This window comes from Solanum tuberosum, unplaced genomic scaffold (assembly GCF_000226075.1).
Source record: "Solanum tuberosum cultivar DM 1-3 516 R44 unplaced genomic scaffold, SolTub_3.0 scf00303, whole genome shotgun sequence".
Taxonomy (NCBI): Eukaryota; Viridiplantae; Streptophyta; class Magnoliopsida; order Solanales; family Solanaceae; genus Solanum; species Solanum tuberosum.
Window position 1 is genome coordinate 464,059 of NW_006239233.1, and position 18,289 is coordinate 482,347.

An 18,289-nucleotide genomic window follows, 5' to 3' on the forward strand; every position below is an offset into this window, starting at 1 on the left:
TTTTTTTTTTTTGAAGAAGATAACTTGTATTATGAACAAAAGGAATACTCAGAAAAGTATTCCAGTAATACTTACAACAAAATTACAGAGGGAGAGGTGTCCCTGCTAGTAGTGGTTGTGATGGTGAAGATGGTTGATGTTGGTAGTTGATGGTGATTGTGGACGATGTGTGGGTGGTAGTTGGTAGCGGTGCTAGTTGTGATGGTGGAGGTGATTGGTAGTAGGGATAAGACACAATGGTGGTGGATGTGATGGCAATGGTGGTGGCAATTAATAGAATTATGATGATAAAGTTGGTTGGTGTGGTATCGACTGACAATAGCGGTTGATAACGGTGGTTAGTGGTGGTGGCCGGTGGTTGGCGACAGTAATGGTGGTGTGACTGTGACAATAAAGGTGATTAGTGGGGGTGACTAGTGATTGTAGATAGAGTGGTGGTGGTTAGTGATTGTTCAAGATCTTAATGATTTAGACTTATCCAGATGAACAAATGCTTAGATTTTAATTTAAACAAATGAACTTAATGGCCTAAGATCTGAACCATTTTGGTTCAAACAAATGAGGCCCAAGTCTGTAAGGAAACACCGGAAGAAACCATTACAAATTCTTTTAATTGTTATGGAACTTAAGCATAAAGAGAAAATCACAATTGTATTGAAAGTCCGATGTTTCTTATATACATTAGGCTCCCAAAAAAGTCTCATAATTCTTCTTCTTTTAATGAGATTGCCAATATGTATACACAATATGTAGCGTAAAGAGTTTTCGAAGGGAGTTTGTAGTATAAAACTTAACATCTTATAAATAAGTCTAGGAAGGTTTGTTTTGGAATATTATACTATCTTTTCATATGAACCAACTATTATTGCTTAAAAGTCAGATGGAGGGAGGCGTGTTTAGTATTCTAAACCACAAGGGAGGTTATTGTATAAAGGTAATCCAGAAGGGAGGTTGCTAAAATTATCCCCAAAATTTATCATCCACCTATGGGATTACACGGGGTATGTTGATGTTGTTGTATTTTCAATTTTGTTGAGTTACCTAAGATCAATTTGTGGTATAGTTTGTCCCTTGTGAATCTTAATCTCTTTGTTTTTATTATTTGTGATTGTCTTTTCTTGGCTTTCTATTACTTTTTATTATCGGTGTGGTATGTCGTTTTCTATTGCTTTTTGAATTAATTCACCTTTCTACAAGCTTCCACTATATTGTAAAAGTGTCTTTATAATTGAATGAGACAAAATCTCAAAATATTAAAGTTGTTTTCTAATTTTCTTAGTATGTCTCTAAAATAGTGAAATAATTGTTTAACGTGATATTTGAGAATAAAATATTGGCTTATATCAAATGTTAGAGATCAATAAATCTAAGAATATAGCGTAAGCCAATTTTATCCCCCCAAAAAAGAGAATATATCTGACACCTAAATTGATCAATTGTGAATAATTTGATTGTATGTATGTTGTCAGTAAATGCAGGTTTGCATAGTTTAAGATTTTCTAGCCTTGCAGAGTATCTAACTTTTGACAAATAGAACTTGATCCCATGTAAAGGTGATGAAGAACTAACCACTTCTGCAAGTCAACAAGTAAACTCATGTCCATTTGCTGGCAATACATTGACTTTAGGGTCAAAATAACTTAAAGGCAAGTTCTACATTTACCCGTTTTAAACAAAAACCCTTAAAAAAGGCAAGTTCTACAAAGTGGTCGCTGGATCAACTTTGTTGTATGAGACAGAGTGTTAGCCAGTCAAGAACTCTCATGTTATGGAAGTTGTGGAAATGAGGATGCTAAGGTTGATGTGTGGGCACACTAGGAGAGATGAGATTAGAAGTAAAGATATGCAGGATAAGGTAGGAGTGGCCTCGATGTAGGACAAGATGCAGGAAGGGAGACTAAGATGGTGCGAGCATGTGAATAGGAGATGCATGATGCCTTATTGCAGAGGTGTGAGAAGTTGACTATGGATGGTTTCAGGCGAGGTAGAGATAGGCGGAAGATATTGAGGAGAGTGATTAGACAAGAAATGACGCAGTTGTAGCTTACCGAGAACATGACCTTAGTTAGGAGGTTGTGGAGGGCATGGATTATGGTACAAGGTTAGTGGGCAGTAGAGCGTTGACTCGCTTATCCTTCCATACTAGTAATCCTAGTATTTCTTGGCTCCTATAGTTTCTTGTCCATTGGTTTTGATTACTATCTAATGTTGCTTGTACTTCGACTATCACATTTTTTTTGGTGTAGTTACTGTTCTTTTTTTTTTCTCCGAGTATTTTGTCATGCTTTCTGTAGTATTTTGCTATGATCCCTTTGCCTCAGTTCTTTCATTTTTTGTGCTGCTTTGATTTGCTTTGCCTTGAGCCGAGGCTCTATCGGAAACCTCCTATCTACCTCCCAAGGTAGAGGTAAGGTCTGCGTACACTCTACTCTCTCTAGATCTCACTTCTGGGATTACACGGGGTATGTTGTTGTGTATGTCATTATAAGATGCAATTACACTATGCTTTTTCTTTTGGATGGAGGTAGAAATGTTGACATTGAGGAAATAGAAAAGGGGAGGTTTACGAGTTTTTGAGAAAGATAAACTAGGAGGGTTAGGACCGTATAGGTCAGCTTTCACAGTGTCTTTCCCCTCTGGAACTAGAAGGAACCGATCACTCTTTCTTTCCTTTACCTTTTTTGTGCCAAACCTAATGTTAGTAGTTTCTTCATTTGTGCATGGATTGAGAGGGAAAAAATATGCTGCTGATTTCCTTCATCAAATGTAATACTAGTCTGATACTAAGAACAATTGGGAGGAAAAGTAAAAGGCAGCGATATTCACATGAAAAGTTGTCAACTTGTTGGCTTAATACAGTATATAACTTGTATATGAAAAACCAGTAGCTCACTGAATAAAGTAGTGCAAGCAATCTGATGGGGAATGTAACCTTCATATTTGATCAGTGTTTATCCATTAATCCTCTTTATTATCTGTTTGTAGAGATTTGAACTGTTCCATTGGCTATTTCTGTTCTATTTTTTTTGACAAGAAATGGGTCCCTACTTGTAAGCTCATTTTTTGTTGTTTTACATGCAGATCAAATTATTGAAAATTCTGGCATTACTCGGAAGCGGTGACAAAAAAGCCAGTGAACAAATGTATACAATTGTTGGTGACATTATGAGAAAGAGTGATTCATCAAGTAATATAGGAAACGCTATTCTATATGAGTGCATATGCTGTGTTTCCTCAATACATCCTAACCCCAAGGTTTTAGAAACTGCGGCAGAAGCAGTTGCCAAATTTTTGAAGGTTCGTCTTCTTCATCCTGCTGTGTGTACCTTTCTGTTGCAGTGGGAGTGCCTCGTTGTTAGAACTTAGAAGCTAATTTTGTTCAAAATTACCTGGTGCACAGAATGATAGCCATAATCTAAAGTACTTGGGGATTGATGCGCTTGGTAGATTAATAAAGATAAGTTCAGAAATTGCTGAGCAACACCAACTGGCCGTGATTGATTGTTTAGAGGTAAGAAACGTTATTTCTTGGGTCCTTTCTAAACAAAGGATATTTCAATTTATGGATCCACGACAATTTTAGCTTGTCCTTCCTGTTTATGCCTGCAATATATTGCTAGAACGTTCAGATATTCGATTTCAGCATTGCAACACCTTTATTTGCGATTGCATGCCTTCTTTTTTTTTTTCTCTTTCTTTTGGACTGTATCATGTCAACCATAATATAAGTTATATCATTTCGGTGCTTTTCTATCAACAAATGCAGGTAAGAGCAATAATTAGTCTCTTTCACTTCATTTTTTCCTTTTTTGACATGCGTTAATTCAAAGAAGACCAAGGACCCTTCGGGGTGGCTCAGTGGTTTGGGCTTGGGACTTCCATGTTGGAGGTGTCAAGTTCGAAACCCCTTGCCAGCGAAAGCAAGGGGTTTGCCTTCTGGGTCGAGCTTGTCGCATAGGGCTTGCCTAGTGCGGGTTACCTCTCTATGTGGTTTGCGCTATTGCATAGGAGCGGGGTTTAACCTTTGCGCACCCAAAGGGTGCGGGTTTCCCTTGTCATCAAAAAAAAAGAAAAAAGAAGACCAAGGTGATTCCACCAAAAGAAGCAATAGACCTACGTTACAATGTCTCAATAGAATGGAGCCTCTTGGCACCCCTGATTTCTTCTCTTACCTTAAATTGACCAAAAATCTGGAGTACTTTTGATCATCTTTATAGAGTGCTCAATTGCGTTGAGTACTAATATGGGCTTACTTCCGAAGGTTAATGCAAAAGACAGAGAAATGAAATCATGTATACTTTGCTTCTTTGCTTTTTTTCTTTTTGATTGGTATGTTGCTTCTTTCCCTATGCGGTGGAAGCCAAATTTTCTTCTTAGGGTCTAAAATTTGGACCGTCTGTTTAACACCTGCAGCACAGAGTCTGCCCATATTTTATTAGAACCTTTTTTTGGTGAAATTGAACATTTTCTTTCGCAAGCCTTGGCACCTTTAAATAAACTTTGAAAGCAATTTCTTTTTCCCCCCCTTGCAAAGCCAGATTAAGAAACTCTTGGCGACAACTGCTGGAACTTTGGGTTTTGAATAAGATAATTATTCATCTTAGTTATCACTGCACGGGTATATTGCACATCTTTAAAGTCCACATTTTGAGACAACATAGAACCAAGGGCTTATGGGCTTTTCTTTTAACCAACTTTTAAGTAGCTTTTGTCTTCCACAATTCCGGTTATTTCTTTACATTATGGCTAGTTAGCTACCTAGTTTGTTTTATGGTATATTTGGGTAGTACTGTATTCATCTATAACACTGAGAGGAAAATGAATTTTGGCTCGATTTATTCATTTCCCCAAAAGGAAAAATTTCCTCCCTTTTATTGTACAGAGGTAGCTATTAATCAATACGCTTTGGAAGATGGAGATGCTTTCTTTGATGTTTCTGTTTCTGATGCTGACCATTTTAATACAGGACCCAGATGACACACTGAAGCGGAAGACTTTTGAGCTGCTGTATAAAATGACAAAGCCATCGAATGTAGAAGTTATTGTTGACCGTATGATTGATTACATGATGAGTATAAATGATAACCATTCTAAAACCGAGATAGCATCCAGATGTGTCGAACTTGCTGAGCAGTTCGCACCGAGCAATCAATGGTTTATCCAGGTCAATTTAGTTTTGCAAATTAATTTTCCCTTAACATTTTCTGTATTGTTGTACCAACTACAATGTTTTGATGTGCTTACAGACCATGAATAAAGTGTTTGAGCACGCAGGAGATCTAGTGAATTTAAAGGTTGCCCACAACTTGATGCGGCTGATTGCTGAGGGATTTGGAGAAGAAGATGACACTGCAGATAGCCAGCTGAGATCATCAGCTGTATGTCTTTTCAACATTTTTGGTTCTTTTTTTATTGATGAAGTAATGTGTTTCATTAACAAAAAGCATCCAATTTAGCCAAGGAGTCAAAAACATGTTCCAAAGATCAGTGGCTACTAGGCAATGCAAAAACAAATGATTAATATTTTCTGAGCTTTCCTTACACATGTAACATCTGTTGACCAATTGAAGCCTCTTCTATTAAGTTATGTAGTGTTAGGCAAGTTCCCTTCAAAAATTGAAGCAGATAACCTTGGTTGGGAACTTGGTCTTCCAGATCAACTTCCATGATCAGATATCAGAATCTTGATTCTGCAAACTAAACTGCTTGTAACACTTTTTAACTGTGAAGTTGTTTCTGTGTTCCCCCCATCTGAATGTCAGGTGGATTCTCCACAATGGTATATTCCTCAATCCTAGTTAGTAGGTCCAGTAGACTTCCCAGTTCCCAATCTTGTATAGCTCTTCTGAGGTGAGTGTCCCAACTGTTGCCTCTTCTGTTGTCGTTATGTAGGAGTCTTTGGCATGAGCAATCTGGAAAATTGTGGGGAACTCCACCATGAGTGATAAATTGTTCAACCATTTGTTTTTCCAAAATATAATATGTGCACCAATTACCAGCTTTAAAGTGAATATTCTGAGAGAATTCCTGTCCCAGCTTGCTGATGTATTCCCATGGTCCTACCCCATTGGGTGCATTAACAATTTTGGAGCACCAGTTATCCAACACTCCATGTTTGACCTTGTTGACCTCTTTCCAGAGGGTTGAGTCAGTAGCAGCATACCTCCATAACCATTTCATTAGTATACACTTGTTATGCATGCCCAAATCTCTGATGCCCAGACCACGCCTAGATTTAGGCTGAATAACTTTATCCCATTTGACTGAATGAAACTTGTGAGAGCTGTTTTTTCCTTCCCATAAGAGATTCCTTCTGATTCTGTCCAACTCATCCTCCACCTGCTTTGGAATGGGAAATAGAGGCATGAAATAGGTGGACATGCTATCAAGAACACTGTCAATGAGGGTTAGCCTACCCCTCCAAGTGCAAGCCTCTTCTCTAACTTCTCTATGACTCCATTCCACATCTCACAGTTCTTGAATTTGCCCTCAAGTGCAAGACCTAAATAGGTTGTAGGGAGAGAGCCTAATGGAGCATCCCAAAATACCAGATACCTCTTCTAAGTTAGGCGCATTGTTTACTGGATAAATTATACTTATCAGCTTGTTGACATGTAGCCTTGATAGAGCCTCGAAAAGTAGCATGGTCAGGTTCAAATAGAACACTTGTGATCTGTCTGCCTCACAGAAAATTAAGGTATCATCAGCGTACAAGTGGGAGTCCAGGTGGGAGACATTGACTGTGGTCCCAGCATTTAGGCACACTGTTTACTGGATAAATGATACTTTTCAGCTTGTTGACATGTAGCCTTGATAGAGCCTCAAAAAGTTGCAGGGTCAGGTTCAAAAAGAACACTTGTGACTTGTCTGCCTCACAGAAAATTAAGGTATCATCAGCATACAACAAGTGGGAGTACAGGTGGGAGACATTGACTGTGGTCCCAGCATTAGAACCAACCCTGAATCCAGTCCATTTGTCTAGCCTTTTCAAGCTTATTACTGAGACTTTCCATGGCTAGAATAAATAGGAATGGCCAAAGTGGATCATGCTGTTTGATCCTTTATGTGGGGAGAAGAATGTCACAGGACCTCTATGAACAATTACTGAGTATTTCACTGTTGTGCTACAGAACTCGACGCATTTTATCTATCTACCCAAACCCCATCTTCCTTAGGGTAGATAATTAATAAGTCCAATTGAGCTGATCAAAAGCCTTCTCTGTATCCAGTTTGCACATGATACGAGGGTCACCACTTTTGTACCTCCAATCTAGGACCTCATTGACAATTAATGTTGCATCAGTGATTTGCCTATGCTTGATGGAGGCATTTTGATGATTAGAGACTAGTTACCCCATTACCAGCATCAACCTTTCTTCTAGTAGCTTGGCTAGGATCTTATACACACTACTAATCAAACTTATAGGTCTAAAATCTCTAATCTCAACGACCTCCTTTCTTTGGGAATTGGAACAATGAAAGAGGCATTGCAAGATTTGACCATATAACATTGCGGGTGAAAATGATTGATGATACTTCATTACCTCTGGCTTAATAAAGTCACATGACTTTTGATAGAAAACTATAGTAAATTCATTTGGGGTAGGTGCTTTGTTTGGTGCACATGACTGAATCACAACACGTACCTCATCTTCCTCAGAAACTCTCTCTAGTAGCTCACTCTCTTCTCTTGATATTCAGGCAACATCATCAAAGCTAGCATTGGGTCTCCATACCTCATTCTCAGTATAAAGGTTCTGATAAAAATTCAGAATCTCTTCTTTGATCACCGCCTTATCCTCTGTTAGGCCAGTGTCCAGTCTGACTTTGTCAATGTTGTTATTCCTCTCATGTGAGCTAGCAATATATTGGTAATATCTTGTGTTCCTGTCCCCTTCTTTCAGCCATAAACTGATTTTTGCCTCTTAAGATATTTCTTCAGCTTTGGCCAGCTCCGTAAGTTCTATTTCAAGCTGACAGCCTTCTGCTCTCAGGTTAGTATAAGGGTCTGTTTTCAGCAGCCTGATCTTTCGTGGAAAGCTCCTCCAAGGCCTTGTTTCTCTTTACATCCAACTTCCCAAAGACTTCAGTATTCCAGTTGCTAATGTCCTTGAGGTTTCTTAGTTTTTGAACCAGAACAAAATTTGGGTTGCCATTGCTCACATAGTTCTGCCACTAATTCTTTATCATGTATAGGAAATCTTCATGCTTCAGCCACATATTTCAAATTCAAAGTAAGAAGGATTTGTGTCCCATTCACCACTCTCTAAAAGGATAGGCTTGTGATCAGAGACAGAGAGTGCTCTAGAGAGAGCTGTTTGCTTGACAGCTTAAAAGCTTTCATTGCATTAAGCTGAAATGATAAATCTGTCGATCCTGGAAGCTTGAGAGTTGTCTTCCCCCCTTGCCCAGGTGAAAAGAGCACCTTGAAGAGGTAGGTCTATGAGCTGCAGGTCCATTATAGTATCAGAAAATTCCCTCATAGCTATGGATCTGTTTGTGCAGTTGGTCCTCTCATTTTCAAATCTACAGACATTGAAGTCTCCTCCAATCATCCCCATTCCTCTGACTGATCCCAATTCCTGTCAGAACTCACTCCTTTCTGTATTTGAATGAGGCCCAGACACACCTGTACTGTATATGGCCAACTGAATTCTTCTTGTAGGTTCTCAAAGAAGCAAGTGATTGAGATGCTTCCTGGGAGTGAGTCATTGCATTTCCATATTCTGTTATCCCAAAGGACTAGAATATCCCCCTATTTGATGCTGCATTGCTTTTTTGGCTTTAATGGATACTGATCATTGTGATAAACATTACTGTCCTGTGCCTACCTTTTGGAATACTTGTATATGCATTTTCCCCATGTATTAATGATTACCTTGCTCCATCTGTTAAAACATTACTGTCCTGAGCGAGCCTGTTTAATGTCTTGAATATATTTTATTTCTCTCAGATGGAAACTCTTAGAAGGCTAAGAGCTGGCATAACTTTCAAAGAATCTTCTCAAAACTAAGTAAACGAACTGATAAAAAGGAAACATTCCTATTAGTATTAACTTATCAAAATAAAAAAGGAAAACAAAAAAGGGAGAATATATGCTTAGATAGCTATTATGCTAGAAACTGGCGGCTTGTCTTTGCATTTTCATTTAAGTAGTATTCTAGGCTATAGTTTATTCTTTACCAAAAGGTGGTTTTGGTAGTTGAGGGGCCTGAGCCCTGAGGTAAATTAGTTCTAAGATTGTTTTAAAGGAACTTTTTTATGGTTTTATAAGGAGTCATTGGTTACTTTGTTAATCTATTCCCATTCTGGTAGCCTGAGAATAAGATAATGGTTGTTCTGTTATTTTGATTTGTGAGTAACTTAAATTGTGTGATTACTTCCTTGTTTCTCTGTCTTGGCAAGATGAAAATTTGAGATATTCTTGTTGCAGATTCTGGATAAGCTTTTGTTTCTCTTCATTTTGCTCGTGTTGTAAATAATTGCGCAGCAGATATTGTTTTCGTATATCCTGTTTTTGCACTTCTAACAGGTAACTCTTTGACTGGTTGCAGGTGGAGTCTTATTTGCGTATCATGGGAGAGCCAAAACTTCCCTCTGCATTTCTCCAGGTTTCCAAAACCAGTCGTCTCTCTCTCTTCTCTTCCCTCCATCTTTCTCTTCCTACTTGCAGTAACTAAATCATGTTCTGATCAGAACTCATGTCATGTGTATATAACATTCTCAGTTCACCTCATCTGGTGCTTAATTCACAATTTTGTGAATTGCAGGTTATTTGCTGGGTCTTGGGGGAGTATGGTACTGCTGATGGGAAGTATTCTGCATCCTATATCACAGGGAAAATAAGTGATATTGCTGAGGCACATTCAACTGATGACATGGTCAAGGTATGTGAGGTTCAATTGCTGCTTTATATCAGCTGTGAGGTGCCTGCTTCTAGTATGACCTATTTCTGTATTATGATCCACTTGATCTTAAAAAGCTAGTAGACAATTGTGTTGAAAATTCACCAAATGAAATGTATTCTGTTTCGAAAAGCTTCCTTAACTTTCTGGTTTTCAGAGCTGTGAACCCTCTTTGCCTTTTGCTCCTAATTAATTAGACACCCCTACTTGAGAGGATGTGATCTGAGCAACGTGGAAGGATAGCCCCCATGTTTTGGTATGATTGTCCAGGACATCAGGTCCTAGAATTATGTGTTTAGATATCTAGAAGTGATCTTTTTCACAATAGTGTGTGTTCTAAAAGTTGCGTGTTCTAGAAGTTATTTTCTTTCATTATGGTATCTGAAGACCCCTGCTGTCTTGTATCTTTAGTATCAGAAGGTACTCAGGTGGTGGCAACTCGACTGTTTAACAGGATAGTACGAATATGCTCTTTGTAATTGATTTTTGATCTCATTACAGTAAATACCATATTTATCAGTTATTGGAACTATTATGACGGTTAATAGACTTTCCAAAAGAGCCTTGTAGGTACTTGTTAATGCTGGAAGTTGGTTCCATAACAGCAGGTTAAGATATGAGTAATTTATTGCATATGATTTTTTTGCCCATTACTATGTGTTCTTTGTTCACTTGTTGAGACAAGCAAAAGGAAATTGTATAACAGTACAAGCAATTTTTTCTCTGAAGGTGGATCAGACTTTCTTCTCTATTTTTCCTTGTTTCAGCAGCATTCTATATTTCTTTGAAGCAGAAATGCTGACAACTATTCATTTCTTCAACTGCAAGAGATTAGGTTATTTTGTTGGGTAGAGATGGTAAGCAAACAAGAAATCCTTTGAGCTATATCCTGGTCCTATTGTTAAAGATTTATAATTTTTTGGTATAACCAAGAAATTCCTGAGAAACTGTGGCGCATGGTTTGATACTCGGGTTAATGGACCCACCCTTCTACCCGTCTCCACTTACATAACAAACTTTTGTCGGCAGGAAGGTTCGAACATTATGACCTGCACCAAACCCATTGCACTTTAACCACTAGACTAAAGCCTTGGGGGCCATTGTGAAGAAAGGACTTGTAGCAGACAAAGCATGTGTAAAGTTGGTGTTAAGAAGTTTAATCTTTACCTTTATGGAACTAGGAAATTCTTAAATTTGCTCAAATACAGGAGAATATGTGTGAAGACAAATAGAGTTTTGACAAACTTCTCCAACTTATATTCTTGGTTAACAAATGAAATTATTCTTGGCAAGTAGCATTTTATGCATCAGGTTCTTCTTCATTTAGGAAAACCTATTTGTTACAGTCAAACTATTTGACAGGTTGTTTGTAATCTTTATGAAGAGTGTTAAAAGTCTATACAAAACCTTCACTGCTGAGCTCTTAAAATTTGAACTCCTTATGGATTGTCTGTTCCTTTGTTGTAGGCTTATGCAGTATCAGCACTTATGAAAGTATATTCATTTGAAATAGCAGCTGGGAGGAAAGTGGACATGTTGCCTGAGGTAAGTAAATTTACCTTTCAAACCAGGTCAGTTAGTCTTTTTTTTTCCCTATAGATAAGATTGATTTAGAGATACTAGTGTCTATACAGTTAGGCTGATAGGTTTTTGTTTATTTTGCTGACTCCCCAGATCGTACCTTTTGGCATGTGATGTTATCTTCACCTGTTGGTTCCATTTTTAATAAACTCCCATGTTTCCTGTCAAAGAAGAGAAAGTTCTTAGCAAGGGAGAAAAAACATACCCATTTTTACAGATGCAGAATAATCACCACCAACAAGAATTACGCCTCAGTCCCAAACAAGTTGGGGAGGATAACCATCTTATTTAATTTAGTTTAATGGGCTTTAGGAAGTTCAGATTATCATTAAATATAAATTCTTAGAATCATAAAGCAAACTCTTTAGTTATTTCTTCTTTCTGGTAGAAAGAATCATTTGTAAAATGTTCTATTGCTGATGAGGAGCTTAACACTTCAAAAGTTATATCTTAATTAAATGAGTTTCATGTGGGCAAGAAAATGAGAATGAACCATGTATCTTTGTCTTTTCTCCCAAGGAATAAAAGAATCACATTGCCTTAATATGTATGTTCCATAAAAGATCATTTTAGTATTGGAATGGAATTTTCCCGATTAGAGTGAGATGGACAGAGGATTCATACAGCCAATCTCAACTACTCTTGGAATTGAGGCATATTGATTGATTGCTTTCTTATTTAAAATGAAACTGCTACCACCAATGGTTATGATGGGATAAGATAGGATGCCTCCATCCTTGACCAAAGGACTCAGGGTTAAGCCCTGAGTTTTTTTTGGTAGGGAGCTTTTCCTCCTTTAGTAGGTCTTAAACTGGAAATCCAGGTAAGTTGGGGTCCCATAGTGGGTACCTGACAGTGGGGAAAAATTAGTTGAGGTGTGCGAAAGCTGGCCTGGATACCATGGTCATAAAAAAAAGAATTGAAGAAAATCTACATACTATCTAACAAGGAGAGTAAATGTCTGAAATATCACTCCACTAAAGTCGGTAAATCGATGGACAGGGTAAGGGAAAAAAAGAATTATTTGATTGCCAATTTTATAAGTTCGAAAGACAAGTTCTTTGTTCATTTTTCCCATCTCATTTACTGTGAGAGAGGATGTGATGGTGGAAAAGCCTTGACATCATACAGTAAATAGAAGGATTAGTAATGTAAGACACCAAGACCAAACTCCCTTTACTTGTACCTTCTCTTTGAGTTTTTTCTGTTATTAATAAAATGAGCCACCAACTTTATCAACAACAACAAAAAAGTCACTAACCTGGTTCTGTATTAGCTTTAAAAAAATAATGAAGGCGAATTTTAGGTTTCATCAGAAAAGATCTTGTGAGATTATCTATATAGGGAATGTCTCTGGAAATTTCATGAAGTTGGGGAAGGGAAAACATACCTTCAACCCTCTCTCTCGGTTATATGCAACAGATGTGCAAGTAGAAAGAATCAGATTTAACGAGAAAGGATGGATTAAGGATCCGTTTGGGGTCAACCTTAGGAACAACTGTAACCTTCAACACTAGGGGATAATGGCTTTTCTAGTGGGGATGAGGAAAGGCAGAGGTAGGCCAAAGAAGTATTCGGGAGAGGCGATTAGACAGGATATGACGCATCTTCAGCTTACCGAGGATATGGGCTTTAGATAGGAGGGTGTGGAGGTTGCGGGTAAGGGTAGAAGTTTAGTAGGTAGCCGAGCGTCGTCTTAGTATTAGCTTATTCATGTAGTCTTTGGCTTTTTGTATCTGTTAGAATTTGTTGTTTGCTATGTTTAGGTGATCGCACCTTATTGTTGATGTTACGGTTCCTTGCATATATGTTCATACTGCTTTCCTATTTGTTGTCATGTTTTTCTTCATTGTCGTTTCTCCTTTCCATTATTACTTTGATTTGCTTCACTTGAGCCGAAGGTCTTTCGGAAACAACTTATCTACCTCCAAGAGGTAGACGTAAGGTCTGTGTACACTCTCCCCTATCCAGACCCACTTTATGGGATTTCACTGGGTATGTTGTTGTTGTTGTATGTCTAAAAACAGGATAAGGGAAAAAATACAATGTATTGGAGTTTCTTGTTCAATGCTAGATTTTCTTTCAAACCCCAATACAAATTCCAGAGTGCTGAAGTATTGGCTCAATGCAGTGTCAATCATTCATTGAAGAGTTGTTAGCATCAAACTCAACAGATCTACAACAACGAGCATATGAACTTCAATCGGTTATTGGCTTAGATGCTCGTGCTGTTGAAAATATTATTCCAATGGATGCTAGCTGTGAAGACGTCGTGGTAAGGACTGTTTTCGGAATTTATTGAATGTTTCTTGATGAAGGTTATTTCTCAAGTTAGTAACAGGCTTAGACATATTGATGGAGTTGTCAGAAATTCATGCTTTTACTGATCAATTCTGTTATGAATTCTTCATCAATAGCAGATAGCTTTGTTTAATATAACCTGGTTTCGTTATTCTTGTATCACCCTGTTTGGCATTATCCCCCCATCCCTGCAAAATATAAAAAATAAAAAATAGTAAAAATGAAGGAACTTATTTAACTGTTTTTGGAATATGTTCTCAACCTGCCAGAGTACAATTTCTGGGGTAAAATGTGGGCCTTCTACCTTAAATGAGCCACAAACCATGGATCTATCTTTTCATAGCAGGCTTTATATCACTGATCTGCCTGGAACTTAAAAGTTGGCATGCTTATTTTTCGGATTCCTGGAGATGGCATTCTTCATGTTGGTGCTTCAAATTTATCCCTTAGAGCCTGTTTGGATGGGCTTATCCGTAAGTTAGGAACTCTAACCGTCTTTTAGCTTATTTTTGTCTTAAAAACAAGTGCTTAAAAGCACTTTTTTATTTTACCCAAACACTACAAAATTGTTTAAAAGCTATTTTGGCTCAAAAGCACTTAAAATAAGCCCATCCAAACAGGCTCTACCCTCTTTTCTCAAGCTACAAATACTTAACTTTCTCTGGGATGAAACTGAAAAATGTTAGGGTGCAGTTATTTCCGTGTTGTGGGTTTCACATTACCAACTTATTCTCTGTGGATGAGAGTGAAAGAGGTTAAGATTTGATGTTTCCACTTGCTTTTGTTACTGGAAAGATATGATTTAAGTTTACACAGTATCACAACTCACAAGGCTCATTTTTATGTTTTTCAATTTTTGTTTTGTTAAAACTTGAGGGCAACTATTCTGAAAATTTTCTGCAGGTTGATAGAGAACTATCGTTTCTCAATGGTTATGTTGAAGAGTCAATGAATAAAGGGGCTCAACCCTATATTCCTGAGAGTGAGCGATCAGGAGCTTTAAGTATCAGCAGTTTTAGAGTTGAAGAACAACATGGATCATCGGGACATTCTCTTAGATTTGAAGCCTATGAGCTTCCAAAACCTTCTGTACCATCAAGACCCCCAGTCCCACCAGTATCCTCAACCGAACTTGTTCCTGTACCAGAACCAACTTATCACAGAGAGTTTCATGAAGCTGTTGCACCAAAATTTTCCGTGTCTGGTACAGGCTCGTCTGAAATCAAGCTACGACTTGATGGTGTTCAAAAGAAGTGGGGTAAGCAAACTTATTCCTCTTCTTCACCATCTACTTCAGACTCTGATACCTATAAGACTCAGAATGGAGCGACCCAGCGTGATGTACCAAGCAACTTAAGCTCAAAAACACGTGATGTATCTTACGACTCAAGAAGGCAGCAGGAGGAAATTAATCCGGAAAAGCAAAAACTTGCTGCATCCCTCTTTGGTGTTGTATCAAAAACTGAAAAAAGACCTGCTGCTGGCCACAAGGCATCAAGGCCAAACAGCCATACTGTAGACAAGTCTCATGCAGAAAAGAGTGGACCTTCTGATGGAGGTGCTGTAAAAGCAAGTCCCCAACCACCTCCAGACTTGCTTGACATGGGTGAACCGACTAGTATTAGTAATGCAACTTTTGTGGATCCTTTCAAGCAATTAGAAGGGTTGCTTGATTTAAATGAAGGAACTGCAGCTCTAGGTTCCAGTAGTGCTACTAAAGCACCTGATTTTATGTCTCTTTATGGTGACACTTCCTTGAGTGGGCAGCATATGGGAACGGCAGATCTCCTTTCAACTGGTAGTGGTGATGCAAATCTTATCCCTGGAATTTCTCATGCACCTGACAAGAATGGCCATGGGACAGGAGGTGCAGTTACTCTGTCAACACAATTAAGTAAGGGACCAAATACTAAAGAGGCTTTGGAAAAAGATGCACTTGTGAGACAAATGGGTGTGAACCCAACAAGTCAGAATCCCAACTTATTCAAGGATTTGCTTGGGTAAGGTACATGACATGGCTGTATTTTGAAGTCTATTAAGGCCCTTTTGGAGAGTTTATGATGATTGATATAGATTTGTGTTGCTGGAAAGCTACAAGTACGTTTGATGGCCAAGCTTACAATTGAAAGTACAATTTGCAAGGAACTAATAGTTGTATGAGCCTGTGGTATATTTTATTGCAGTTGCAGGTGGGAAAGTTTTAAGTACAAATGGTTTCGACCAGTAGGAATAGGTGAGGCCACGTTAGCTTTTCACCTCGAGGTTTCCAGAGCAAAAGCTTGTCAAGTTTGGCGCAGTCATGACAATGGATTTGCCATGCTTTTCAAGTTGTCAGAGTTGTGTTTTATGTGAATTTTCTCTTCTGTCTTATCTTTATCGAGACCATTCAATATGTTTTTTTGGAGGCAAACTGTACCATTTGGAGAGGTATTGTACCCTTATGTGAATGCAAGTAATAATCATTTTTCAGGTTAAATTGATACTGGCTAATATCAGTGGAATCTGGATACCATGCCAAGGCAGCTAGTTTTGCAGAAGCTTTGTTGTCTTAAATAATCTGCATATGACTATACAAGTCTTGTAGTTTCATGAATGAGCTCAGTATGTTTTAATCTAAAGCTCTTCACTTGTCTGCATTTATATGTATTGGCTTATAAGAAGAATAAGAATCTTATTGGTTCTACTTCTAGTAGTGAATGCATCAAGTCCTGTTTTTTGTGTTTGTTAGTCGTTTGCAAGTAGAAAAGGCGTGATTCATTAAGTGAAGACGCTAACCGAATAGTTAGAGATGCCGCAAGCAAAGATCATATGCCTAATTGACTGCTTGCAAGTTGAATAAGCTATGACCCTCTTTAGATTATTCTGCAATATTCCAGTAAATGAAACTATAAACCTTTACTATTACAACATACGTAGTGTAATTCTACAAAGTGGAGTTTGGGAGGATAGATGTACGTAGACCTTACCTCTACCTTCAGGTAGAGGTTGTTTTTTATATACTCTTGGTTTGAAAAGGAAATACAGAAATCATAACAAAATACTACAGAAAGGATGCTGATACATTCTGAACAATAACCCCAACAAGAGTAAATATGATAATTTAAGTACAAGAAGCTATAAAAAATTATAGAAATCGAGGGATAAGAAATAGCAAGAGTAATACTACGACTATTGGTATGGATTATGTCTACTAGAATGGAAGGAAAACCCCTTTGCTATTAAAGTTGGAAAATCAAAAGGAGCCATATGTTTTCTAGAAACAAGATGTAAGATTTTACACTAATTGGTTATTTTGTGCAAAGTTAGTAGAACATGAAAGTTTTGGTCCATCAGCTTGCTTGCTTGGAGATGTTTCATGCATTAGATCTCCATATAAAATGTCCTAAGTTTGGTCTTAGCTAGAGCTAAGCTTTAGGCAAAAATGTTAGATGTTTAATAACTTTCTTACTTTAAACGCGAATTTTTACATATATTTGAAGTTAATAATAACTAAACTTGCAAATTATTATACACTGCGATTAGGCTATGCACTTTCCCCACATTTTTTATGAGAGTAAATTATGTCTTTTGTGAGAGTATATTCTAATATTTAAAAATTATCATCATACAAAGTTCTGCGCGAAGTAGTGGTTTTGTTTTAATAGTGTTGAATCACACTACTCACTCATATTGTTAATATCAAGCTCGGATTAAAAAGAAAAGTGACAATCATCATTAAATTAGCCCATTTTTTAAAAGTCCTCACAATACGAATAGGCGAATTTAAATGGAAAAATATATCCCAAACTTATTTTGGACTACGACTTTTCATTGTTAATTTTTGGACATGGTATGACTTTCTTCAAAATGCACATGCATAACTTGAAATAACTGTTTTAATTAGCTAAAGGGGGTGAGTTGAAGTTCCACATGTTTTAATATTATCCATGAATTTGGAAAATCTAAAGCTACAAGTCAATAATGTCATAGTCATGTTTTAATAGGATTGAGAAATCCACAGTGAATTCAAAGTCAACATACTTCAAAATATCTCTAGGTTGTTTCTGTTTGTTAAACACATAGGAAAGAGCGGTCAATTGAACACCCTTTATTACAAAATTACAGATCAAAATTGTTTTCGTTGATCATCATCCTCAAGTTCCTCTTTTTTTTTTCTTTTCAAAATGACAAAAATCAGGCCTGAAATTCCACATCGGTTGCCCTAGGTATATAAGTTAAATATTGCTTTCAGTTACTGCAGTATTTTATTTTTTTTAGCAAAACAAGTTGAAAATTTTAGGATGATTTGAATTTTAATTTTCTACTCCATTAGGTTTTGTTTACTTGTTGAGATATTATAGATATTTTGAATGATGAATTATACAGATTTTTTTTTTTTGTTGTAAGTTGACTATTTAAAGCTATCCTATGCTTAATAAAAATATCGAGAAACGATTTCAATCATTTTAAAACTTTTTGTTGCTCCACCATCTTTTTTTCTTAATAAAATAAAACAACAATAT

At 37.3% G+C, this 18,289-nt stretch overlaps 1 protein-coding gene across 1 annotated transcript in view; it reads left to right on the plus strand.

The window, feature by feature from the left end:
• The window catches only part of LOC102584455 (AP-4 complex subunit epsilon), a 21,759-nt gene extending 5,336 nt beyond the window's left edge, over positions 1 to 16,423 (plus strand). Inside the window, exons 4-12 of the mRNA XM_015314599.1 lie at positions 3,082 to 3,297; positions 3,401 to 3,511; positions 4,967 to 5,164; positions 5,247 to 5,378; positions 9,555 to 9,611; positions 9,771 to 9,887; positions 11,373 to 11,450; positions 13,618 to 13,761; positions 14,691 to 16,423. Coding sequence (XP_015170085.1) covers positions 3,082 to 3,297; positions 3,401 to 3,511; positions 4,967 to 5,164; positions 5,247 to 5,378; positions 9,555 to 9,611; positions 9,771 to 9,887; positions 11,373 to 11,450; positions 13,618 to 13,761; positions 14,691 to 15,791 — 2,154 coding nt within the window. The 3' untranslated portion in view covers positions 15,792 to 16,423. The remainder of the gene's footprint in view (positions 1 to 3,081; positions 3,298 to 3,400; positions 3,512 to 4,966; positions 5,165 to 5,246; positions 5,379 to 9,554; positions 9,612 to 9,770; positions 9,888 to 11,372; positions 11,451 to 13,617; positions 13,762 to 14,690) is intronic.
• The last annotated feature ends 1,866 nt before the right edge of the window (positions 16,424 to 18,289 follow it).